At 48.6% G+C, this 26,977-nt stretch overlaps 1 protein-coding gene across 3 annotated transcripts in view; it reads right to left on the reverse strand.

The window, feature by feature from the left end:
• Positions 1–26,977, reverse strand: part of CHCHD3 (coiled-coil-helix-coiled-coil-helix domain containing 3) — a 203,808-nt gene that overhangs the window by 39,877 nt on the left and 136,954 nt on the right. For all 3 annotated transcript variants that reach the window (XM_044428690.1, XM_044428700.1, XM_044428681.1), the window contains exon 6: positions 15,626–15,696. In XM_044428690.1, coding sequence (XP_044284625.1) covers positions 15,626–15,696 — 71 coding nt within the window. The remainder of the gene's footprint in view (positions 1–15,625; positions 15,697–26,977) is intronic.

Genomic DNA, 26,977 nt, shown 5'->3' on the forward strand with positions numbered 1-26,977 from the left:
CTGCTGCACCACCGCAGTGCAAGGCACGACGACCTTGCTGCAGAAGCAGCTCCGTCCTGCCAACAAGGACACGGGCCTCCAGCACTGGCAGCCGTCCGGCGACCCCTCGTGCCGCAGCTGTCCCACGAGCCCAGGTGCAGCGCTTCCCAGAAGCCACTTCTCATTCTGCAGAACCTCCCAATAAAACACGGATCAGCTGGCAAGTCTAAAATACGGACCTTCCCTTCAGGCATCAGGAGTCTGACCAGCACACTGTGGCTTGGCAACTGGGAACAGCCCTGCATGTTCTCTCAGACGAGGCTTCCTCCCGCCTTTCCTGGTTTATTTGAACCATATACAGGTTGCCTGACGCTTGAATCCACTGGCAAGCCCTGCTCAGTGCTGAAGTGGACGGCCGCCAAAGCGCAGTTCGGAGGCCTGTTCCGATCATGAACTGGATGAGAAAAGGACGGCGCGTCTCTGCTTAGCTGAACTTCAAAACAGAGCCAGTGTGTTAAGAGTGCAAGGCTGGGACTCAGGGGATCCGGGTTCTGGTACTCGCTCAGCCATGGAGCCAGATGGGTCATCTCTGGGCCAAGCACAGGCTTTCAACCCACCCTACCTCACAGGGTTGTTGTAGCAGGGATAAGATTGAGAGGAGGAGGAGGAGAATTATGAAAGCTCTCTCAGAGCTTTGTAAAAGGCAGGACAGAAATGGATGGATGGATGGATGGATGGATGGATGGATGGAAGGAAGGAAGGAAGGACGGAAGGAGAGCAGTTTGCATGTGTGCCCGTAATTCTGCAAATATAAGCTCTCTGTGTGTGGTCTGTGTTTTGTGAAGGATCATCAGGAGAATGGCACAGGGAGAAAAATTCAACCACATTCACCTTTTTGGTCAAACCGGAGCGCCCCACAATGGAGAATGGAAATGCAATGACACATCTGTCACACACATGTTCACATTTTGTGTTACAACCTGGGATTGAAATGGATTTAACGGGCATTACTACTACTTGACACACACGAGATACTCAGCACTGGGAAGAGACAGAATAGTTTTACTATGATGCAAAAGTTAAAAGAAACAAAATGCTTCCATCACTTCGCCCTGTGCAAGTGGCATTTTCAAAGGAGCCTTATGTGAAACAGGATGAGACCCCGTTCAAATTCTCCTCAACCATTTTAACTCAGTAAGTGGCCCTGGGAGTGCTGTGACTGCTTGTTCCTCGTCCCTCCGTCCACATAAGATCGAGAGAGGCATTACTGCCACTCTGCACGACTCTGGTGCGCCCGCAAGTGGAGTATTGTGCTCAGTTTTGGGCCCCTCAATACAGAAAGGATATAGCCAGGTTGGAGTCAGTGCAGCGAAGGGCCTCAAGGTTGGTGGCCGGTTTGCAGGGGATGCCGTATGAGGCGAGACTGAGGGAACTGGGTCTCTTCAGCCTGGAGAAGAGGAGACTCAGAGGAGATATGTTGGCAACATGCAGGTATTTATTTTTTATTTTATTTTATTTTATTTAGGGAACTTCTATGCTGCCCCATTCGCCGAAGCCTCGGGCGGCTCACAATCATAAATAAATAACATAATATAAAACAGTATAATTTAACAGTATAAATTAAGTCGCCCTGGCCAAAGAATAAAATAAATAAATAATATTAACAATTAACGTTTGAATAAAAAGGTCTTCGCCTGGCGCCGAAAAACAAATAACGACGGCGCCAGGCAGACCTCTCTGGGGAGCGCATTTCAAAGATTGGGCGCCACCGCAGAGAAAGCCCTCCTCTGAGGGGTATGTGAGGGGGTGTCACATGGAGGTGGGGAGAGACCTGTTCTCCCCTGCAGAGGAAGGCAGGACGCACTCCAACAGAGCAAAGCTCGGGGAACCCAGGTTCCATTTAGATGCCAGGAAGCACTTCCTGACAGTCAGGACCTCGACGGTACAGAATGGGCTTCCACAGGAGGTCGTTGAGGCCCCATCGGTGCGGGTGTTCAAGGATAGGCTGGACGTGCACATGGTGGGCATGTCATGAGTGGAGCCAGCTGGAGCCAGGGGTCAGACTAGATGGCCCGGGAGGTCCCTTCTGACTCGCTCTGTTTCTATAAAGACGGCAACTAGTCTGTGCATGCCAGTTGTGAGCAGTAAGGGCATCCCAGGACAGGTCTACACAGGCAGGAGAAGGCCTTGCTCCTCAGTGGTCCAGGACACCAGGGACCCCCTCTAGATCCCATCCCAATGGTGGGGATCAAGAGAACCAGAGGCCTCCAGTTTCAAAGGCGCAATTGTGGCCAGCGAAAGTGTCTTTGGCACAATTGCCTTAGGCTGGTGCTGGGTCATAATGCATTCATATCCTTTGCCTCTGGATGCTTTTGTGGTGCGCTGAGAAATATTCACTGGAAGAAGCTTTGCAGGATTCACAGAGAGTTGTGCCTGATGCTCTTCCTCTCTCCACTGCAAAGATGACTGCTGGAGAAATTCTAACTGCGTAAATCTTGGGGAGATGGATGAGGGTAATATAAACAAGTGAGCAGGAACAGCAATTCCAGATAAAATTTGTAACACTGGCAATTAGAAAAACAGAAGCACGATCTAATTTGATTTGGGAGGCTTAGGGAAAGACTCTGCCTCGGCAGGGAAGCACGGGGCCCTCTTACAGCAAAACCTGGTGTCTGGCTATTCTTCACGGGAAGCGCGGCCCAGTGAAGAGTGCCCGAGGCTTGGAGCTGCGAGGCCAAGCGGGAGTCTAATCTCTGCGATGGACTTGGTCGGAGCCCCTGCATCCACCCGCCCCTCACAGCCCAGTCACAGAATCACAGTGTCAAACACTGGGGCCATCACGTTTGTGCAGATTAACCCTCCTTCGAGATTCGTCTTGTTTGAATAGATGTCATTTTTTGCCATCTTGTCAGCCACAGGGTAGACAATCAGAAGCACAATTAAGCACCTAGTCTATAGCATGCGCCTGAGAGTCGTAGGCCTTTTTCTTGCCTAAATTTGCGTAGGATGACACCTTAAATCACTCAAAAGATCCATTCCATCAGTTACAATACCTGCTTGACACGCACTCTCCAACCAGTCATTGAAGAACCTTCTACTCACGACTTGTACAAAATGCAGATTCCTCAAAATTGTGGTGTTTCTGCCAGACGATAACCAGCCTTGTGTTAAGAACACTCTGCGAAGGAACTGAATTTCCATTCCAAAGACGGGAGCGACAAGCAGGAGCTCCTCTCCACACCCTCTCACAGCTCAAAGCCGACCAATGGCGGGCAGCATCCCTTTTGCAAGACATGGCCAATCCACCTGGATGCATCCGAAGGAGATACGGGAAGGAAGGCCCTTGCCACCAGCTGCCCAGAGAGCTTCAGCTATGAGGCAGTATAGAAATGAAACTAATAAGAATGATAACAATAACAATGATGATAATGATAAAGCAACTGTATAGAACAGTTGACTTCAACGTGCTTATTTTTCTCTTCTTTCCCAGTTCTTTTTTCCTTTTGCCTCGTGTGAAAGCCTTTCGAGTGAAAGCCTTTGGTTTATCATTTAATTGCCTCGGTTGATTTTTTGGGAAGTACAGAAGGGGCTCCAGCCACTTGTGGCTTGACAGGTTGAAATTATCACCTTGAACTGTACTCAGGACACCTGAAAAAGCCAGAACAACCACCTCCCATCTGCTGGCTAGTCTCTTTCCTGAGCTTTTAGACTAATGCAACTTCAAGGAAGAGGAAGGCGCCAGTTAATTGCGAGGCGTGCTGGCAACAACAGAGTGGCGATGGAGGTGCTACGGATGTAAATCGGCCCTTGTCCACCGTGCAGCAACGGCAGCCTCTGCGCATGCATCTTGCAGAGGAAGGAGGCTATGACGATGTCCGGCATCCTGTTTGGACACTTCATCTTGCCCGAGAGCTCTGGTGGGGTCACAGAGGAGAGTGGCACACACCTCTTCCCCCTGCAGCTTTGAGCAAGCGCAGCAAGGAAAGCAGCTGGTGGAGATCCAGGTTCCGACCCCACCGGCCCTCCGTCATTCCCCCCCGTCTGGGATCCTGATAGCACAACCCACGTGGGAAGAGGGCCAGCGGCACAAGCCGTCTTGTGTCTGGTTTAACACGTGAAGCCAGCTGATCGTCTACTCCTCTCCCTGCAGCCAGAATCAGGTAGCAAACTACCTCTAAACAAGACCCAAACCTCCATATCAAGTGTGCAGGTAAACGACCCGTTTCATGCAGACAGGTGAAGCCACTGGGATGCGGTTCGAATGCACGCAGATGTTCCAAAGCCTGCACAACAGCTCCAGCCGCAACAGCAGGGGTGGGGGACAGGACGAGGGCTTGTGGAACCTGTACATACCAGAGATCAAGGGGCGTGAGATTGACTGCAGCTTTTAGCCTCCCACCTTGTTTCCATACTGTAATTGGGAAATGGGTGACTTGTACTCATGTAAATTCCCAACAAAGCATGTTGAATACATGAAAACAAGAGGCTTTAGAATCTCTGAAAGGGAGCTGGAAGCCAGATGTATCACCGCGGAATATCACTTGCCAGCAGGCGCGTGAGCCGCTCCGTTCCATTGGAAGCGGAGGCTCGTGAAACTGCAGCCGGCAGCAAGAACTGCCCTTAATGAGCACATCTATCAATTTTCAGGGGACTTGCTTGATTACGGGTACACAAAAATAAGAAACATGCCAATTTAACTGTTGGCCACTGATGTGTAAAGAGAGTGAGAGAAAGAGTTTCACTCGCTCGCTTGATTGCATATAAAGGCCTGTTGAAAATTACCCCATCTATCCACAGGAAGCCTAGATTTTCCCACGTGACGCCAGGTCCATCCAGCTTGATGTGTGATACAAGCCCAGGTTCCCAGAATGGTCATGTACCTGGGTGCTTCCTGCCTTGTTCTTCGAGTTCATCAGAGGTCAGATCCCTGAGAGAAGGGCTGTGCACATGGCCATTGATCAGGTGGAAGAGCCATGAGTTGGAGGCCTGGTACTTCATATGCCAGGGAGCTGGTGCCTGTGAGTGGCACATGGGTCGTGGTTTGTGTGCACCATAACAGACAGAAAAGTCTGCTATCTTGGAAGGATGCTGTCCTGAAGTGGAAGAAGGCAAGGGCCCTTCAGAGGTCTAGTGAGTGCAGGACGGGCTCCAAGAAGTTGGCAGGAGTGGCAGAAAGGCAGGAAGGATGATGTCTGGGTTGAGGTGAAATGCCAACGCGACCTTGGGGAGGAAGTACTGGGGAAGGTGAGGCAGGGAGGGTCCACCCTGAGGGCGCACAGCTCACTGGTATCTGGCCAAGGTGATGACCACTAAAAAGGCAGCCTTCTAGGAGAGGAGGTGGAGGTTGGACACGGTCAAGTGGTTCAGAAGGCGTCTCGGTCAGAAGCTGCAACATGACTGAGAGGTCCCTGGTATGCAGGACAGATGGAGGGGGCCAGGTTCAGGATGCACTTCTGGAAGTGGAGGGATGGGGGTGTGAAAAGGCAGGGGCTCCTTGAATTGGTGGGTGGGTGGGAGGACACCACCGCCAGGTACATCCTGATGGAGAAAGGTTTCAGCCCTTTCTGGAAGAGCGTCTATCAGAAGCAGAGGATGTGTTCAAGAATAGCGTCGTGTAGGTTGAGGTTCTCCTGATGCGTGAAGGTGGTGAAGGAGTCCCATTTTGTCCAGCAGGACGGCTTGAGGGCTGCGTCAGGATCTGGTTAACTGTGCACACAACAGGGTCACTGCACCCTGAGAAAGATGACCAAGCACTGATTTTATTCAGTCTCTGGGTGGTGTTATGTTGCAATCCCAGAGGAGCCATTAAAAGGCACGGTAAATGTGCCTTCTTTTTGCAGGAACGAGAAGACGCTTCGGCCAGCCAAGGAGGGAAAAAAGGTTAGCAACACGTCCGTGGCAATGGCTCTCTAGTCACACCTCCTCACAGTCCCTTGCCGTGGCTTCCCATTCATTTTGAAGAGAAAGAGAGGATAAACCTGCAGGATAAATTTCCCTGCTGAAAGAAGCACTAAAGTAGAGATTCTCCTGAGACTGGCATCACAATACATCATCTTATGGCAGGCTACCGCATGATCTAAGATGATCGATAGGGTACAATTTTCTTCTAGTGATCTCTGAGTTAAGACAGCACAGCTTCAGGTCCATACCCAGGTCAACCCTGAAGAACAGCAGGTATCCAATACAATGGTTTTTAAACTCTTTTCTGGGGGAATGCAGGTGCTTATTAAAAGGACCTCAGGAGGTTTCCCGCTGGAACTCTCGGTAAAGGCAGGCGGGGGTTTTTGCAGGAACCTGCCGATGACAATGCACGATCTTTTTTTCGGGCATGCACCCTTGGGTTGCACAGGACTATGGGGATGCCCAACAGAAGTGGCAAAGTAAACCATGGCCACAAATGAATCTGTTATCATGAGGAAGGATTCTGTTGCAAAGCGATCCGTATGGAAATAGTTCCCTGAAGGTTGAAAGGCTGCAAGACACGGGTGTACCTGTTATGGACCCATGAGTCTGAACCAGGGGGAAAAGGGGGGGGAACCATTACCCATCCCATCTCCCCCCCTCAATAATAGAAGGCTGGGATCGGGCGGGGGGGAGTGCCGATTCTCTAGGGTGTTTTCATGTGCAGGTATCAAGGAAACATGCCCTTCTGTCTCCCATACACTTCAACAAGGTAAACACAGAAGACATTCCCTGCCTAGCCTTTACCTTCCTAATGAATACGTATCTCAGGGCTTGTCAGCTTGTCTGCACTAGCATTTTTTGTTCCAACGTAACTGTGTTGGCACAGACTCCCTTCTGAAATAAAGGTACCCTCAGGCACAATACCAAGTAATTGTATTGGCACAAGGGAATTGCGCTGCTATGTCGACGATGATTTCTTTAAGGCGGTTTTATCAGAATAAGAAAGTGTGTTCCAAGCAGGCTCCACAATTCTACTCAAATCCACCAACAGACATGCTCACAAGTTGCCTTCTGTAACCTTATTTCACAGAGGTCTATAAAATTATGCACAGTGTGCAGAGAGAGAGAGAGAGGGAGGGGGGTTTTCTCACTCTTAATAGTAGAACTTAAGGGGCATGAAGAGAAATTTCTGGGCAGCAGACTTAATGCAAGTAAAATTCAATACTTTTTCCAACCGTCCGCCAACACACACACCCTTCTGTATGGAATTCACCTTCACAAGGTGGGGGATGGCCACAAGCATGGATGGCTTGCAAAGGGGACTGCACAATCCACAGAAGGCAATGAGATGGTTCTAGAACGCCTCTGTGCTCTGGGGCAGAAGGCCCCGGGGCAAAAAGAGAAGAGGGGTAAACGGGTGGGTCAGAAGCCTTGTTGCTCTCTGCTTGCAGGCTTCCTGGAAACAGTGAGCTGGTTGCTTCTCTTAATGGAGCACTAGAATGTAAGGACGCCCAGTGTGAGACAGCCAGCTCACGCTGTTATTCTACCTGAGCGTTCACAACACATGGGAAGCGGTCACATTAGTCTTACACAGAATACGTATGAGTATTTAAATAACTGCCATTTGGTGGAAGAAAAACACCCCACCCTTTAGAGCCTCCTGCTCTTGTTGCATTCAAAGTACACATTTATCTAGGTAAAATGAGCTTAATTAATATTTCATATAACTGTGTTGGATACTCTACATTCCTAATGGATTGTATTGATCAAAGGAAGAAATGAAAATGTCTATATTGCGGTAGGGAAAACTAAAGCTGTCAGTTATAAAGCAATCACAGTCCAAAGGTTTAAGACTTGATGTTGAGCTTCTTTAAAATCTAGACAACTCTTTCCCACCCTGTAAAAGAAACCACAAGATTTAAGACAACTTCTTATTTTACTATACTTAAAAACACTGCGATACTACCTTTCATCAAACAGATTCCAGGCTGGTGAACAGCAAGTACAAATGACAAATGATTTATTTCACAGCGGACTGCAGTATTTCAGACGAAAGTTATTTCAGAACTTCCATAACACCACAATGTAGCATTAACAATAAAAGGAGTCAATAACTAAAAATCGTACAGCAGGCATTTCTCAAACCGAAATGCAAAGAGAAGGTAACAGAAAGGGTTCAGGGGAGGGCAACAAGGATGATCCAGGGACTGGAAGCAAAGGCCTACGAGGAGAGAGTGAAAGAACTGGGCATGTCAAGCCTCAAGAAAAGAAGTCTGTGGGGAAATGTGGTACCACTCTGCAAGTACCTGAAAGGGTGTCACCAAGAGGTCAGCCTGGATCTCTTCTCCATCATCCCAGAGCGCAGGACACAGACTAATGGGCCCAAGTTACAGGAAGCCAGATTCCAACTAGATTTTCATGAAGACTTTCTTGGCTGCTTTGCAGTACAGCACTGGAACCCATCCCTAAGGAGCTGGTGGGCTCTCCCACACAAGAGGCATGCAAGATGCAACGGGAAAAGGGGTTTAACCTGGAGTCCTGCGCTGAGCACGGAATAGACCTGATGACCCTCTGGCCCCTTCCAAATCTATGGTCCAATTAATAGAGAGCTCCAGGTCTACTTCTTCAGACATGACATTCCATAATTGCGACGCCACCATCGAAAAGGCCTCTCCTTTACTGCTACACAGCACACTTCCAATTCCTCGTATTTAAGCTTCCCCAAGCTTGGCTTTGGTATTCCAAGTGGTTCTAAGCGCATCAGTTTCCAGAGGGTGGAGTATATACGACAGGTTTTCATAGCTGCACAGCTGCCAAAACTCTGAGCCATTCTTGTTCTATTTAAGTCTGGGCACAAGCAGCCCTGCTCTGATCTCACTGCATATGGACAAAAGGGAGACCAAGAACTTATAGCTTGTTCACAGACAGTAAGACAAACATGGCCATACATCAAAAACCTGGGACCCAAAACAGGCTTGATCAACAGTCAAACCATCAAGCAGATGCACCAGAAAGCCACCCCTTCTTTCTGTGTACCTACCAGTTAGGATAAATCCATCCACTATAGGGCAGACGTTTGCCTATTCCCTGGGCTAGGGGAGGTCAACCTGGGATCAACAGACCAGGAAGGACAAAGCTCCCTCAGACCTTCACCATCAGCCATGTCAACTAGGTCTCTTGACACCATCATCATCATCACCACCACCACCATTTCTATGCTGCCTGTAGTCAAAGCTTTCTGGGCAGTTCACAACGGAATATAAAAACAATAAAACACAGTACATAAAACATTTGTTTTTTAAAGGGCTGAAATAGCATTTGTTTTTATATTGTTATTATTTATTTATTGTTGTGAGCCGCCCCGAGGCTTCGGCGAATAGGGCGGCATAGAAGCTTTCTAAATGCATACAATACAATACAATACAATACAAAGAGCCCACCAAGAACAAAGGAAAAAGGAACCTGGATAAGCCCACTAGGCCCCTGGAGGGCCACAGTAAAACACACTTTCCCCACACCTGCCCCACACCAAATCTGTAGCTAAATGATCGACATGATCCTTGGGTTCAAGGTTTGTGGAAACGGTAGATGTCAGCACTGGAGTTTCCAAGTTTACTGCTTCCAACTATTGACATATAAAAGGGCAAAGCTGAAGAAGAATGCAAAATGTAATTACAGCCCAAATCCCTTTTGTCCCCCCAAAAAGCTCTTCCTGTAATATTGCTCTCTTCCCCCTTTTTCCTCCTCCTTCCTTCTGTAAACTTTTCAATACGAACAAGACATCTTTATAATATAATCATTCTGGTTATAATGCGACTGCAGACAACATAACGCCTGCATTAGAAAAAGGCAGCAGGGCTGGGTAATGTTGTTTTAACATAATTTGTGTACTGCAGGAACTAGCGCAACCTGATCATTCAGAATTCGATCAATGCGAATTAGTGTCTTAAAGAGAGATAAGCCATTTGACAATTTAGGATTTATCAATGTGCTGCAAGGGCCCCACAAAGATTTTTTTAAATTATCAGGAATTATGATATGAAATATTAGAACAAATTCATGCAGCACTGAGGCACCCAATACACTGTGGGCATCTGGATATGTACCACAGACAGATAATGTATGCCGAGCGTGCCAACGTGTAAAAGATACACAGAAACACAGAAACAGAGCGAGTCAGAAGAGGCCTCCCGGGCCATCTAGTCTGACCTCCGGCACCAGCCAGCTCTGCTCACGACCTTCTGGATGGCCTGCGCATTCTACTCTCCTTTGTTCCATCGGGAAATTGGCAAATCAGCCATTGAAATGGCACAGGCAAGAGTTCAAGTAATTCAGAAGGAGACCAGGTAGAGGATAAGAGAGAGAGAGGAGCTGTGGGCTTCTGAGAACCTCAGTCACCATGGCTTTTGCACAGGACTCTTGGGAATGACCCAGCACCTGGTTCAATGGGTTTGTGCCATTTTGGATGCTGCTTGGCTAAGAGGTAGGAGCTAAGGCTCCCGATGCAAGGCACCCACCGGTCGGATCACCTGCCTGACCTGAGGATGCATGATCTGTGGGTCGTTTACTGCCCTTGAATCAAAAGGACCTACCTTCACAGGAGGATAAAGAGCATGGTGAACTTGGCTATTATGCAGATGCCTCCCTAAGAGCGTAAGAAAAGCCTCTCCAGCCATTGCTCCATTCCCGCAGGGCTCGCCGGCAGGGCATGTGACCAGCCTCGCCTCCCCTCCCCTCCCGTGCAGGTCTAACATGCCTTGGAAACCCCGCACGAGCGACTAGGGCTGCATCCGGGGATGGCAAATTGCGCACTTTAACTATGTGCGACTCGAAGAAGCACCTTCTCTTGCCTGAATCTCCCACCATACAGCCTCACTTGATGGCCCCGTGTTTCAGAATTATGAGAGGCAGGCAAATGGCTCCCTGTCCACTTTTTCCATGATATGCATAATTTTATGCACCTCGAAGTCTAGCTGCACCACATTTTTCTAAGCTAAAAAGGCCTGGGTGTTGTACCTTCCCCACACAGGCGATCAGTTCCAGTCTCTAGATTGCGTTGGCTGCCCTTTTCTGCACCTTTTCCAGCACCTTTCCCTAACTACTAAGTCACCATCACATGTAACCCCATTCAAACAGTCATTTTAAAGGCTCAGTCGAGAGCTCTGCTGGGAGAAATCCTCTGGTCCTGGAGTATTCCCACCTCCAGATGGATCATTAAGCTGCAGCACAACCTAATTTTCCTTTGGGAACCCGGTTTTTCTAATGCCAAACCGACCAGCCCAAACATCAACCACAGAACCAGGACAGATTAAGGACACTTTCTATTCAGTGCCAGAAATCAAACTATTCAGTCTTTTGTCTCGCTCCAGCCTGAGCCCAACCTTGAGACCAGCGCCCTTTCTTTCTCCTGTGCTCCACACCGTGAATATCGCGTATGGTGCAAATGTGGACAGCGGGATAGTTACACTAGAGGTGTGCGCAGAGCTCCTGTCCCGTTACGACCCCTTGCAGTCAAGTGATAGGAAAAACCGGGCTTGGCCTAGTCCTGTGCCCCTGGCTTGGCTTGGCTGGGTCGGGCCTGGCCAGTTCAGTTAGAATTAGTATGGGCAGCACCATAACTGCTGACAACACCGAGCCCTGCGTGTGAAATTTTCATTTAAAAACTGACAGAGAAAGTGAATCTTTGAGTGGAAAACTTACTAAAAATTCTAGGCATGTTTGCCATTATTAAATGGAGTTGCTTTGCAACAATACCACAATTAGCTCTATTAATCTCACACTCCCAACTTGAAGTCACACTGACGTGCCGAATGCCAGTTTATGCATTTAGCAGAATTATAAATTTAGCAGTTCAACCTTACTTAATTCTTCTTTTACAGGCAATTAAGCAAGTTCTTTAAAGCAGTTTGACTTGAAACCCCCGTCCTCAATCCTCACGTTCAGTTAAACTGAACACGAGACATGAGAAGCGCATCAGGGTTCAGTTTTCCACCAAAATCTTTCATAATTTACTTATCAAGCTAAATGCCAAATGACACTTAAAATAACATCTGTTTAATTTAAACTCTTAAGAGCATGGAAATGCACAATGACTAGCTTTTCTTTTTTAAAAAACAAACATTTATGTATCAAGGCTGACAGAAAGACAATTATTGCTCCCACCCCAGTCAAACACTTTCTAGGTCCCCAAAGGAGAGATTATGGGGAGGTTAGAAAATTATATGCAATACTGGGTCTTAAATTAACAGGACAATAATACTCACAGTAACGTTTTACATACAACATGTTGCACTATTATGCACCTCTTTAAATAATAAATTAAAATAAGCTAATTGAAGAAATTTGGGGCTTTTTAGTTCCACCATCAATTCAAACAGACACTGCAGTCAAGAAATTTGAAGATGACTGGGACTTCAGAGGGCAGCAGTGCAGGAACGAGAAAAGATCAAGCGTAAGGGTTTGAGTTCAGGTTAAACAAGGGGGAGAGCACTTGATGGCACAGAGTGGCTACCAAGTTCCACCTCTTTCGTGGATGCTGGGAAGAGGGAGCAGGTGGGGAGTGAGAATCAAAGGAAGGAGCTAGGGGAGGGGACACACATACACACAAACCAGTCTGAAAGATAGAAACATAGAAAAAGAGTCAGAAGGGACCTCCTGGGCCATCTAGTCTGACCCCCGGCTCCAGCCAGCTCCACTCATGACATACCTACCATGTGCATGTCCAGCCTATCCTTAAGCCCCCGTGGAAGCCCATTCACCTCCCGTGGAAGCCCATTCCATACCCTGGCGGTCCTAACTGTACTTCCTGGCATTCACTCTAAATCTTGGTTCCGAGCTCTCCAAGAACCTATTACTCTGTTGGTAGACAGGATGTGTGTCTGGCAGAAAAAGGTATCCCCAGCCCTTGGAGGAGAAATAGAAAGACATCTGGTCCCACCGACTCATGAAACCCGGTGAAATAAAGCCCTGTGTTCAATAAGCCCATACACTACTTTTATTTCTCTTTGTTTATGCATTTAGTGGCAGTATTTGAGTGCACTGAAACTCAGCATGTGAGAGCACTGCGTGCCAAAAGCAGCATTCTGCAACCTGGCATGTCCAGATGTGTTGGACTGCAACGCCGAATGCTTCCAGTCCAAAGAACACAAAATATTTGGGGAACAGCTCAAACATTGGGAAGATACGCTTCGCCTTCACTTATGGCATGGACTGAAGGCAGGCAAGCAAACAGTGCACCCACACACACACGCATGTGCACATGCACACATACACACATCTGTGTCAAATGACCAAGGAAAACGCTGTCCACGTGCCCCTGACCGCCCAGCCCTTCTTGACTGCCTCTCCCTGGAAACTTTCCTTGAGAAAACAGGGATGCCCCCAGTCATGGGCCGGGAAATTCACGGCAGCCTTTTTCGAGGCTGCTGCTCCAGGGACAAGGAAGGAAGAGCTGCTGGTCTCTCCTCACCCCAGGAAATCAAGAGGCTCCTGGCAAAAGAGACTGACATCTCCCAGGTAAGGCGCCGCCTCTGCCTGGCATGTGTGCGCTTTCTCCCCTCCCCTCCTGCATGGGCCTCAGCTTGGCTCCCCCCTCTTCCCCACCACCTCCCTCCCTCCCCCCTCTTTATCCAGGGCTGCCTGCATTTCTTCCTATCTTCTTCCTCTCTCCTTCCTCCTCCAGGAGAGCTCATGGCAGCCCTCAACGCAACCCGAGTGTGTGTGGGCCACTGCCGCTCTCCAAGGGCGCTGCTCAACTGCAGCCGCCCCAGCAGGGCCAGGCCCCACAAGCCCCATCCGGCACCCTGGAGACCCAGCGAGGTCTCTTACGGGAACTGGGACAGAGGTGCCGTGCCCTGCTGATCCTTCACAGTCTACACACACAGGGGAGGGGGCGGTTTAGAGAAGGAGCTGAGAAGTCAGAAGACCTGGATGAGCCACATCCCCCCTGAGAGCAATCCTGCCTCTCTGGATCAATAGACGCTGTGCACTGGAAACGCCGCACCTGCAGGGGGTTTCTTGCTCCAGGTGTGCCGAAGGAGCAATGCACAGAGCTGCCACCTGCACTGAGGTAGATGGGGAAACCAGCCTATCAGAGAGCACTCGGAGCCCTGGGCTGGGCTGGGCTGGGCTGGGCTGGGCGCTTGCAGCCTGAGGTCTCCGGCTTTCCCTTTGCCAGAAGGCCTGAGCAACAAAGGGGAGCTGCCGCACACTGGGTCAGGCAGTTAGTCCATTTAGCCCAGTACTGTCAACACTGACCGGCAGTGGCTCAACAGCATCTTGGAAAGAGGCATGTCCCATTATTCAATCCTTTTAAAAAATCTGGAGCTTCTTTGGGATTTGTGGACGATGCTCCCTGACATGCAGCGATTTATTTGTGTGTTAGACTCACAGCCTGCCTTTTTCCAGCAAGGAACCCAGGGCAATTTGCACTTCATCTGCACACCAAGCCTGCAAGGCAAGGGCCGTGCCTGGCCCACAGTCACTCAGTGACCTCCATGGGGGAGTGGAGAGCGGAACCCATTCAGAGGGCCCGGCCTCACCTGAAGAGGTCCCAGGTAGCAGGGCTGGGAAAGGCCTTGCAAAGGTGCCACCAGCCAGAAGAGGAGATTAACTGAGCCAGGCAGACCAGCCAGTCGGAGGAGGGTGCACATGCGCTAACTGCAGAATTTCGGGCATGCGCCGCACTCCTTTCCGACAGAGAAATACCTGTATTTTCACCTGCACTGTGAGGGCGGATAACTTTGTAGAGTGAAAGACCTTTCTGCGTGAAGGCCACAGAAAGCAGCGATCTCCCTTAAGGCCCTTTATGAGCTTCATCATGTCATTAGGAGCTATAACGATATGTCATGGAGGAGCAAAACGCCTTTCCACGCGCAACAGCAGACTTCCAGCCAATAATGGTGCACCGGTCTGTGTCTCCACTGATAGAACTTCCCAGAGAAGAGCAGGAAAATTGGTGTGTGTGTGGGGGGGGGGGGGGTGGTACATTTTCTGGCATGAAAGCCCTGAAATATGATGGATGATGTTTTCCTGCAAGAATTAGCAGCAGCACCAGGGAAGATCAGGGCAAAGGGTCAGAGCCACTTTGATCCTGCATTTACGGGCTCTTCATTTAACTCTCTGGAGGAATGATAAAGAGAATTTAACCTGGCCTTCACCATTCAGCACAAACTTAAATTGCTGATTTAAAAGCTTTCAAGCTATCCAAGAAAGAGACAGAATCTATCGAAACAGCTGAAATCCAGCAGTAGGGTTACTGCCTGAAGTATTTTCAGTGGAAAACCAAAAAATGCTGTACAATAAATAAAATTAAAGACTGTAGACTCATAAACTATCGTAGGCCCTAATACACCACAGTGTCAAATATATGACTTTTTTCTGTTCAAGTCTCCTACATTTTAATGAGGCTGATCCAGGAGATGTGCCCCCCTCCCCCCCCCCCACACACATACCCTGCACAGATTCTGCCCCATGGCTCCCCATTCGGAATCAGATACAAGCTTTGAATTTCAGGGCCATGCTGAATGCACTGTGCAGCAGGCTTAAAGCCTTTGTCAGAAATCTCTCCCTACCGTCCCAATACCTGCAGCTCATTTTCTTTCCATTCTCACTTTGCCAGTGCAGACTGATAGGCTAAGGGGAAAAAAATCTGTCTTTATTATGAACAAAAGCAGAATCAGATTCATGGAGCTCGAAAATAATATTAGCAAGAAAGAAAAGTGAAAAAAGAAAGAGGTCTTACTTGAATCTGGACTCTACCTCATCAACAGCTTTTTGGTACTGCTCCGTGGTGACTTTGTAGAACTGTGAACTCTTTAAAAAGAAGAAGAAGAAGTGTGAATGATTGAACTGCGTACCAACTGACAGAAAGATTTTAGTGGTGTTTAAGAGGCTTCCACGGGGAAAAATGCACGCATTTCAAGCATAAATACAAACAGAGGCTCATGAAAATCTGTTTCATTCTAATAACAAGCCTTGACCAGAATGAGGTAAGCATCGCCACAAGCTGCCTTTTCAGCCCTCTTTTCCTCCCGTCACTATTTCTGTCAGCCTTCTGCATTGCCTTACCTTACCCCTTTGGTCTTCTTGCCCCTGTGCTTGCTTCCTCGCCCCACAGCTTCCCTTTGCTTCCTGGCTCTCCCACCCTCTGCTACCGGGCTTCCCTGAGCCCATAGCATCCACGACATCCGAGGCCCATGCCCCTTATCCCCGGTTTCAGCTCTGGTCCCCAGTGTTGCTCTGAGCGTTGTGACATCACAACGCCGCACCCAATGGACACAGCGACTGCTTACAGCAGCTTGGGCTGATTTCTGTATTAGCCGTTGCCAGAGGATTCCGTAAGTTGGCTGAACAACTAGCTTGTGTGTGCGGTGGGATGCAAGTGTCACCAACACGTCTCGTGCTTTAATTTGACAGCTAATTTACCCCTCTGCAACACAACTCAGGCACCTCAAATGATATTGACATATAAATCTAGCATGCATTGCTAAACAAACCTGTATGTGCGCTTGCATATATATATTTGTTTTCTTAGACTGGCCACCGATTTTGACACATAGCTAAGAAGTGCATTGTGCTCTCTACAGCCACAAGTGACAGCACCGCCTCATACCTGGCTACTCAGAAGGAAATCCCATTCAGTTTCACAGGGCTTACTCCCCCGCAGGTGGGTATGGAAATGCAGCTTAGGCTGAAAGGCCAGCTAAAGTAAACCAGGAACCTCTGCACAGGCTGAGGGTGGTTTCGTTGCTGATGGGACTGAGGGACGGTGAACCACGTGGGCTTCAGGGCGGGGGGACGCACCCCAGCAAGGAGGCACAGTGCCAAGAGGCTGGCCTAGTTATGTTTCCGAGTGATAACAGCTCACCCCAGACACAGATCAGTTCTGCCTGGGGTTCAAAAGTGGTACAAGTCCTACCGGATTGCACTGTGCCATAACCACATTTATTTAGGAGATGGTTAATCATCGTATGGGAGGAGGAAAGTAACCAGCATAACCCACTGCCCTGTGAAATCACCCTTCCATTCAGAAAGGTTCTCCCTTTCTTGTTCCACTGGGGCTTCGGGATCCCAGGGGGAAGTGGACACGATCGGGCCAAGTCTCTTCCAAGCAGGTCAAGTCAGGTCTCTTAAGCAGGAGTCAGGCAAGCTGATCAGCTCCCAGTGGGCTTGGCTGGCTGGCTGGCTGGCTGGCTGGCGTTCTCTCTTATTACAGCAAAAAACATGGTCTCAGCCGGGAGCAGAAGCCTTACATAGGTTGTCCTGGTCTGTACTACGGCTGACCTCATCTCTCTGGAGGAGATGGGTTTGCCTGATTTGGTATTCATTGGCTTCTGCAAGGCTGTGAAGGCAGGGATACTGTTCAGGGCCTTCGTCTGCCTCCGAGAAGATGAGGGCTGCATCCTCTGGCCAAGTGGGCACAGGAGAAGAAAAAGGTGGCTCATGTCCATGGGGAGCAGCTCCACCTCACTGTCCTCTGGGGACCACATCGCCCTGGGCCAGGATACTTCCCAGGTGTACACAGCTCTTTACCAGACCGTGAGCACTGACTTCCTAGCCAGTCAACTCTCCCTCAATTTCAAAGCCAGATGATACTGAAGGAGCAATGGTTTTTCCCGTGCCTAGAAATGTCACAGCTTCCCTATGGGGCAGACAACATTCTGAGTCAGTGGGCTATAAAGCTCTGACATTTTTATGATTAAATAACGCCTCTTTGGTAATCTCTTTTCTTATATGAAATTGCTTTTATTACTCGGTTACATTGTTAGCTCCAGAACAAAGGCACATCGCTGTGGAGGGGGTTTCAAAATGGATGAGGTGGGAAGGCGTTTTGCAGACCCTCCTGACTGTCTGTGCCACACGAACAGCATGTCAAAATGACTAAGTTAAACAACAAAGACCGAAATCAGAGGCCCTCTGCACCGTGGTCCTGAAACTCTGGCTGAGCCTCCCATTTCTAGAGGAGCTGTGGAACCGTGGAGAGTGGCTCAACCAGTCAACTCCTCCCATCCCATGTATGGTCCCAGTATAATCTGGAGAAGGATTAAAATTAAGATGCTGTTGCCTGAAAGTTGAGGAACCAGGATGCAAGTTCCCATATACTGCCACTGGATGACCCGTCCTTCTAGGGAACGGGCATGTGGATGTAGACTCTGGTCCATCAGGTGCCCCTTAATCTGCCTCCGGGTATGGACACACAAGGGATGAATGCTGGGAAGCAAATCGCAATAGGTTGCGTGTGCCTCAGCAGCAATTAAAATGGCACCCCCCCCCCCATTTTACACCTTAGGCATCTCGCGTCTACACACACAAGGCGCCATATCTAACAAGCTGATTCAACACTGGGCCGACCTTAAATCTACGTCATGCGCAGCCTCCCCTGCCTCCCACCACAATGGTGACCCCACAAAGCCCTCTTGATCACACCAAGCTAAACAGCAAGCTCTGCACTTGCTCAACACTTTCCCTTGGTGCTCATGTTGTTGTTGCTGCTGCTAGTCGCGAAGTCGTGTCCGACCCATCGCGACCCCATGGACAACATTCCTGCAGGCCTTCCGGTCCTCCACCGTCCCCCGGAGTCCGCTCACGCTCACGTAGTGCTCATGATGCTACCCATAACATTCAGCAACCCTTGGGGAAACCAATCTTATTATTCCTACATCACAGCCTGGAATCAAGGTGGAAAGATGGGAATTTGCTCCTGATCATTCAGTGGGTTGCCAGCTGGATCAAGGCCCATGCACGGACCTTGGAAAGACCTTCCAGTTTACCTACATCCTCTGTTTCAGCAGGCCCTGGTGATACTCTCGTTGCCACTGGGGTGAGCAGGGAAATCCATCATGCAGCACTGCCTTGACATGAGCTGCCAGATGCTTCTGCAGAGAGTGGGAGGAAAGCTTGGCACAGAGGAAATCATTTTGGGAAGTACCCCCTTTGGCTTGTTTGATGTATAAACACATCTCTTAAACACCACCTTTTCTGAACTGAGGCTCATTGTGCCTTTTCAGTCCATAGGTAGACATGTTTGCCTCATTCTGTCTTAGAGTCCTACGAATTAGATCAAAATTGTCATTATGTGATGATAAAAAGACCTCAAGAAACAAGTCCTGCCTACCTGTTCCAAAAGAGACCAGGCGATAAGCAACATGCCTTTACAATGGCCCAAGAAGTGATCAAAGTAGTTTTACTGACAGCTGAAAGGAGAAGCTCCATGCAGAAAGTCAAAAGGACAGAGATTTAATCATCTGAGCCTGTGTCTTATGCTTCCCCAGACCATTTTGAATTCGCTGGGGATCAACAAAAATCATTGGAAAAAACATTAAGCTGAGAAGAAGGGCAAAATTGTGTTTCAGGCCTCACACCTTTTACACAAATTATAATAAATTGTAGAACAGATACCGCAGTCAAAGGGCACACAAAGATTAGAGGGAACATGGTGGTCCCTCCGCTCAAAGCTTGCTCCCGCAATCCTAGCCTAATAATTCATTTGTCTACGGCCCGAAGTTCCAAGCATGTGACTCGGGGGGTATTTTATTTTTTAATAAATCATTGTTGGCCGGTAAGAAAATGAAAATGAAATCCTGTTCACACTGGTGACCCCCTTTGCATTTAGCAATCTTGCTTGTCCAATGACAGTCACATCCAGGTTCTTCAGATGCAGATAAAATCAATACGGATGTGATTAGACAAGCAGACGGACGACAATGCGCACACGGACAGGTCACCGTTTGAGATGATGAATCGTCCTCTATCAACCAACAGTCCCCTCTGATGCTAACATTTACTATAATCTTATCTGGGCAGCGATTTATCTTTCTTGTGCATGATCAATAAAGATGAACACAACAGTTGTAAGGATCGATTGCAATTTTTTATCATTTTAAAGCATGAAGGCACATTTCTGACACAAAGGCAATATTCTTAGAGTACTTGTTCGGCTTTTTCTTTCTTTTTTTAATCTGCCGTTTGAGCGATCAGCTGAGCGGCTACACATGTTGAGAAGCCTTAATCTGACGGCAGACGATCAAGCAGCCATTTATCAACTCAGATTCTGTTTAGCATGACTTTCAAGTGTCATCGTTGTCACTTGAAAATGGGTCTGCATCCATGTGAACACACAACACACACGTGTAACGGACCGATGAGACTGCCCCTGTACCGTGACCACCCCAATTTTCAAGAAGAGATCCCAAACTGTACAACATTAACTAGCAGTGCTTGCTCTATAGGGCTGTCAATTAGAAATTACATTTCTGTAAAGTCTTCTAATGCACTGGTAGAGAATCTGTTTTTCTCTTCTCAGTTACTTAACCGAGATTGTCCCTTAATATGTCAATATATTACGGAGACCCGGGAAGCCAGAAGCAGGGTTCTGCTGTGAAACTGATTCCAACACCCATTCCAAAATCAGTGAAACAGAAATAAAGTTCCACATTTTCTACCTGTGGTATAGGAACAGGAGGGAGAGTTCTAAATATAGAACAGTATGTGCAAGGAATTCCAAGTGTGCAAGGGCCAGTGTGCTCACAGCCTGTCTCTCTGAATGCACAACACACACAGAACTCCAGGCCTACCAGACCGAAAGCCAGCTCTGAAGCCACTCAGATTTTAAGACTGTTTGCAGGGCTAGGCAAAGCAAGCCAGGGGGAAAGAGCCACTGGCCAAAATGCCACATGTTACCAGGTATAGTGCCTTGCGTGGAACAGAAGGGGAAAGCATCTAAGCCGATTTCCTAGCAGTTTTCATCTCACAGTGAGGCAGAGCATCCATGTTTCTCCTACAGGAGGTTGTATGTTGCAGGAACATGTCAGGAAAACACCCTTCTTACTTCTCACCTGGAGCTCTCTAAACATTCCAGACTGGAACTCCCAGCATCCCTGACCACTGGCCATGCAGGCCGGGGCTGCTGGGAGCGGAAGTCCAAAACAGCAGTAATAGCACCAAGCTGGAGGAAGCGGCTGCAGCAGGTCCTGAACCCAAAGAAAGGGTTTTGCCTCTGAATCACAAGCAAGCTTGGGGCAAAGTGCTAGTAAGGAGCCTAGGAAAGCCAGCAAAATCAAGAAGGAGGTATCTTATAGGGCAGAGTGAAGCCAGTCAGAGTTCCCCAGACCGGTGCCCTCCAGGTAGTCTGGACTACAACTCTCAACATCCCCTTCTCTGAAGCTTGCTCTCTGGTCTGAACCGATGTCACACCTCCCCTGGCCTGCCTCCACTTTTGTCTGGCCACCCCATCCTAGCTGTGTGCCTCCGCTCAGGGGCTCCAACAGACCCTTCTCCTTTCCTGCCTCAGTATCATTCTTTTCCCCTATCCTAATATGCCAATATTGATTTATAGTCAAGGAATTTTTCATGCGCCGTGATTTAAATGACTGCAACCTATGCTTTGCAAGGTTGAGAGGGACTGAGGAGGGGATGGCTGGGAAAAACCTCACCACCCAGCTGCAAGCCCCCAGTGGAACGCCTCCCTGAGAAAGACAGGGGATCTCCGAAGCGAACTGTGCTACTGCTGTGGGAATTCCTCAAAGCCCACTGGGCTTTCCAGTTTGCTCTACTGGGTGAGGAAACCATTGCCACACGGGACGGTCCCTCACACATCTCCTGGGAAACTGCCTAAGCATGGTTCCCCATTCCATGGAAATGTATGAAAACAGAGACACCGGTTTCTGTCAAATTAGTGCCAGCTTCCCATATGCCCAGAGACCCTTGGCTAGCCCTCATGGCAATAAAACTGCCAAGCCGGCATCATCAGTTAACAGCGATCGCCATTCATCATCGGGAGATGCAGCTGGGACAGAACATTTTTCTCCGTGCCCGTGCCTTCACAGCAGCCTACTCAAGGAGCTGTTTTTCCTCCAGAATGGCAATATCTGCTCAACAAACGTGCACTTAATGCAATCCTCAGGCTCACGTCAGAACAGGGGATTCCGCCGAGCAGCTCCTGGAAACGCTACGGAGTCCAGAGAGCGACCCAGCTTTGTTTCTTGATAGGACTCGAAAGCAAATCAATAACGTGCACCTTTGAGATTATGTTCACTGAAAGTCACGCATTGCATCAGGTATCCCAAAAGAAACTGCTACAACTCCAGGACTGCATATACAACATCGACCAAATTCATGTTATAAAAACAGACAGACAAACAAGCCACAAACCTAACCCAGGACACAGGGCAGGGAGAGGCAAAAGCGTCCTTCCTACCGCTTATGAAAGCGTGGTGCCACAGGAGTCTAAGCGGTGCCCATGCCGTTCATCCAGGAAATCTTCTCCTGGCACCTCTAACGCCATCCTCCTCGACAGGTCCCTCGGGTAAGGCATCTCTGCAGTCCCTCTCAAAAGTTATGGATGTTTAATTTCGTAACTCAAACATTCACTGGCTAATATCTAGTAATGCTAAAGAAAATTAAAACCTTTCATCAAAGGATATACCTATTTCACAAGCCTTGTAGCTATTCACTCAACCATCTAATTTGCATGTAATTGCGGCACATTCTGTTAATACAAATGTTCTCAATCTTCGGCACATGCTTAGACGCACAATGATATTTAAGCATCTTATAGATGACAGGACGCCTAATCAAAGCCAGCCATGTTTGCAACTTCTTCTTCACTGGTGCCGTGTACCTGCAATGCTTCCCGTTACAAATTTCGCCCTCACTGAGTTACTAATGTTTGCGATTCTTCAGCACTCTGAAGGCCCTCTGTCATCTTGTTCTGCTTTCAGAAGGCTCTGGGGGCTTAATTGGCAAGCGGGAACTTACCATTGTTCCCTTTCCAATAATACCAGCTCTCCAGACTGCCGAGAGCACATTAGCAGAAATGGCACAATGGAAACAGTGCCAGGCGGCCACTGAATTCTCTCCCGTGGGACACCGGCTGATTCGGCACATTCGAAACCACCCAAGAAAAGGATCATTTAATTTTTCAGTTAAGATGAAGTCACCTTTGTGGGGGAATTTATCTCATGATTGACATTATTCCAGGGTGGCTTATGCACCAGCACCCAAAGAGGCTGCTTCTTGCTCGGAACCATCCAGTGGTTTGAAAGGTCAAACCCACCAGGACAGCCAAGCCACGGTGCTTTGGGTTCCAGCTGCCCCAATATGTATCACGGAACACTCTAAAATAGCAACCCAGCTAGGAGACCTTCAGCAATTATCTTTCAGAAGCACAGCATGGTGTTTCTACCGCTCTGCACAGCACCAAAACTAAAATGGAAAAAAAAACCAGTGTCCACGACCCCAAGCTCCTTCGAGGAGGGGTACAACAGAAAAGTACTGAATACCCAGCAGCTACATGGAAGAAGTTGGGCTGCTCAAAGTCATGTTTTTTAATTTATATGTACGATCCCTATTCGACTCCAACCGTTGCCCTGCTAGGACGCATCAGAGTCCGCCTGCCTTCAAGTGAACTGGTGACAAGAACATTAGGCCGAGGTACCCGGGTGCCCCGCAAGCGGTTCTGTCTGCTTCTACGTCTCAGCTGCATATGCACATGCCCATGAATGGACAAACGCAACACATTCCAAGCCATTCCTTGCATGCCTCTTCAGCTAGGGCACGGCCTGCCCTCCGGCACAGCATTATCCGCATAAGCAAATGCTCGCGCAATGGTGGTTAGTGGGCGGGGAAAAGGTGGCGAAGCACGGAATGCGCGGTGCAACGACATCAGCTAGACATTTAAACCCGTGGTCCCAGCAGCCCTACAGCTAAAACTATCCGCAAACCTTACGCGTCTCTGTGGGCAGGTGCGCACCATTGTCCGGCAAAGAAGCCCCAGGAGCTTCTCTGCCCCATCCGCACCCAGCTCGCCCAATGCGCTCTGCCCGATGGCCCTCATGAAGTGCAGCTTGCCACACCATCTGAATCTGGTGTGAGGTGCAGCCAGGGGGGGTCTCTGAGCTACCCCGCCAGATCTGGACGACGTGGAGAGCCTTACACCCTATTAGGTAAGTGGAGTAAGGAAAAGCAGCCGCGACGGCTGCTCTCCCTGATGTCTGTGCAGACCCGGCCTGTGTCATGGACATTCCTACAGACTGAAAGTTTTCTCTGGTTCCTGTCAAGCCCCCCGCCCCCTGTCTTCTGCAGTATAAATTTGCAGATGCCAGAGCCCTTGCTCTGTTTCAGAAATCCCATGCTTCTGTTGCTTCTCTACCCAACTATTAGCTATTTCTAGGCTTCTTTCATTCTTTGTCTTCATTCCTCTGATCTTTTTTAAAATAAAAGGAAGTCCGGTAATCTTTATAGCTGCTTCCTATTCAGTATGATTCCCTCACTCATCTCCCCAATTACCCTCCTCCTGGCCAAAGTTTCCCTTCAGTTCCCATTGTCATTTTATCCACTCCAACAACTTCCATACTTACCTGCTGGTAACACATCCATAATCTTCTTTGCTCTCTTTCACTCAACGCTCCTCCTTCCCATTTCCCTGTGAAACTAATTTTTCTATTCATGCTGTTCTCCTGGTCATTGAAAAAAAGACACCCTCAAGACACCCCAAGCCTCAAGACACCCAGAGGTGCAACCCCGTGCAGCTCTCACGCACAGGCCTGCTTGCACCCACGCCCTGCTGATCAAGAGTGCATTTCAGCTCACTGTTAGTTTCCGTGAGATTTCTCCCCGCATGGAGCTTTCACGCCACGTAGTTGCAAAGAAAAATTAAAACAAACAGTGTGCCCACTGAATCCTGAGAAAGAAAACCATGGAAAGAGGATTACCTTGTACTACACAAATTCAGGACCCCTCCTTAAATCCCAATACTCATTCCTTCCCCCCACCTGCCCACACACACACACACCAACTGCTACCTCGCGAGTGAATGCAATAGGCCCAGGCTATATTTGAAACCTTTCCCAGATCCTGCCATTTGTATTCATGGGAACGGTCGCCGTTCTGTGACAGAGCACGTGTGTTGCATGCAGAAGGGCTCGGGTTTAACCTCCAGCGTCTCCAGTTGAAAACATTTCAGAAAGTGAGGCAGGGTGGAGACCAGCTAACAGGTAAAACGGAAAACAGCACTTCAGATAACCTGTGATATGAGGTATTTCGCAGCAGCTTCATATGTTCCTATCTGCACAATTCCAGACACACGCAACTGGGCCAGATGATGGTCCTTGGATGTGGCCAAAGCTCTGATTAGCAGGGAGGTGCGACATGAAAGACAAAAACAGAATGGACACACTGCCTATTGTCAACTATTATGTGGTTCGTTTTTAATTTGCTTTAAGTTTGGCATCTAATTGTCTCGTTAAAATTCACAGCACTAACCTGGCCAAGTTGCATGTATCTGAATTCAGTGAGAAACCCCTCTACATATGGAGCCGCTCACAAGAGAAGCCGTCTGCAGATCTATTTCTGTCGCCTGTCTAAGGCAATGGAGCTTTCAAGAGAAATGAATACATATGGAACCCTGTCACAATTTATGCTGCTGGAAGGCGAATAAAAGATTACTCTCTTCCAAATAAAGTCATCAGCACCAGTGCTACTAAGCATTCTCAAAGAGGCTTGCATGCAAGAAAACCCAGGATGAGCAAAAATTACCTAGATTAAAAGGATGAATCTGGATAAATGGAGTTAAAATTCTTCCTGGTTTTGAGATTCAATTGCTCGAATTTTCATCAATTTGTGCAAAACGCTAGAATTAGATTATTACCTTGGTTATTCACCAGAGGTAACAGGGAGGATCGCAAGAAATGGCAATGGGGTGAGAAATTGGGGGAATCAAAAAGGCGGCTATGCACAGGGACGGAGTGGGGAGTTCCATCAGAAACTTGCCAGAACGGAGCAAAGTTTCAAAAGCCTCCATAGCACAGCAGGGGAACTTGTACGGAGCCCAACTGCATCATGGGGAACTCCCAGGTCACCAGATGCTGCGGCAACATATTGGATTCTGCTGCATTTGCAGGTGGGTCACCAGGGCCTGGATCCGCTTCTAGAATGGGTGGCGAGGCAGAACAGTAGGAGACCGTTGCGCTGGTTTAACACCAACCCAACACGAAGGATTCCAGGGGAGAGAGGGAGGCAAGGCAAATGCCAAGCACTTGCTCCAGCTGGCCTAGAGTTGATTTATTCTGAGTTTATGTCACGGAATTTTATTATGCTTCCAAGCCACCCTGAGGCTGTTGCTTGATAAACACCCATTCATTTGTTTGTTCATTCAGTCAATCAACCAGTGAAATACTTCTGGGAAATTAGTACGCACTCTATGCATGTTTGCTGCTAGGTGAGCGTGCTTAATACTGCAGCCTTCTTGTACCTGAGACGGAGGAGGTCACCTGGCCAGAATGAGGGCTCTCTTTGGCAAATAGTAGAAAGCCAGCAAAAAGCACTAAGCACCTCTCTCCTCTACTGCAGTTCTATAAACGACGGCAATCAACAAGCAACCCACAAAGCCTGTGCACAGGCTGCTCCAGGTCCCACGAAGCCAACTGAGTCTACACAGATGTGACAACAATGCGCCCATTGATCACACCTGGCCTCCATTATGGGCGGCCTCCATAGATGGTTTCCCTTTACGATCCTTGCAACAGCTCTGTGAGATACATTAAGCAAAGCCCGTGATCTAAATAGGGTCATCCGGGGAACCTCACAGTTTAGTGTGGCATCCTTTGAGCCGGTGCCTTCCAGGTCCTTTTGACTACAACTCCGACCAGCCCCAGGTAGCATAGCCAATGTTCAAGGATTATGGAAGACATAAGATCACAGTATGGAGGACATCAGGCTGAGAAAGACTGGAGGGGAAGGAAATTGGGAATGATTCTATTTACAATTGGGTCTATTGTACCACACAAACTACAAGATAGGACAAGAGCAGCTACTTCCCCTAAGAATAACTCCAGCTTTCTTCAAGAGTCCTTCACTGCTTCTCACAGTACTTCGGTGGATCCTTCAGTACTCGCCTGAAGGCACTAGCCTGGGAGCAGCTCTGCAAGGTTTAGAATGCCTTCCTAATTTGACGCATACTGATAAAGTCATCTGGGAGACCTCTGAGAGCAGGTGGAAGTACCAAGACGCATTCTGGCACAGCGGCAGAAAAGGTGAAAAGAGAGCACCGCGCCGGCTCTCAAGGCCTTTGCTTGGGATAGCTGGCTCCTTTTGGCGC

Source organism: Varanus komodoensis, unplaced genomic scaffold (assembly GCF_004798865.1).
Source record: "Varanus komodoensis strain SLA01 unplaced genomic scaffold, ASM479886v1 scaffold1, whole genome shotgun sequence".
NCBI lineage: Eukaryota > Metazoa > Chordata > Lepidosauria > Squamata > Varanidae > Varanus > Varanus komodoensis.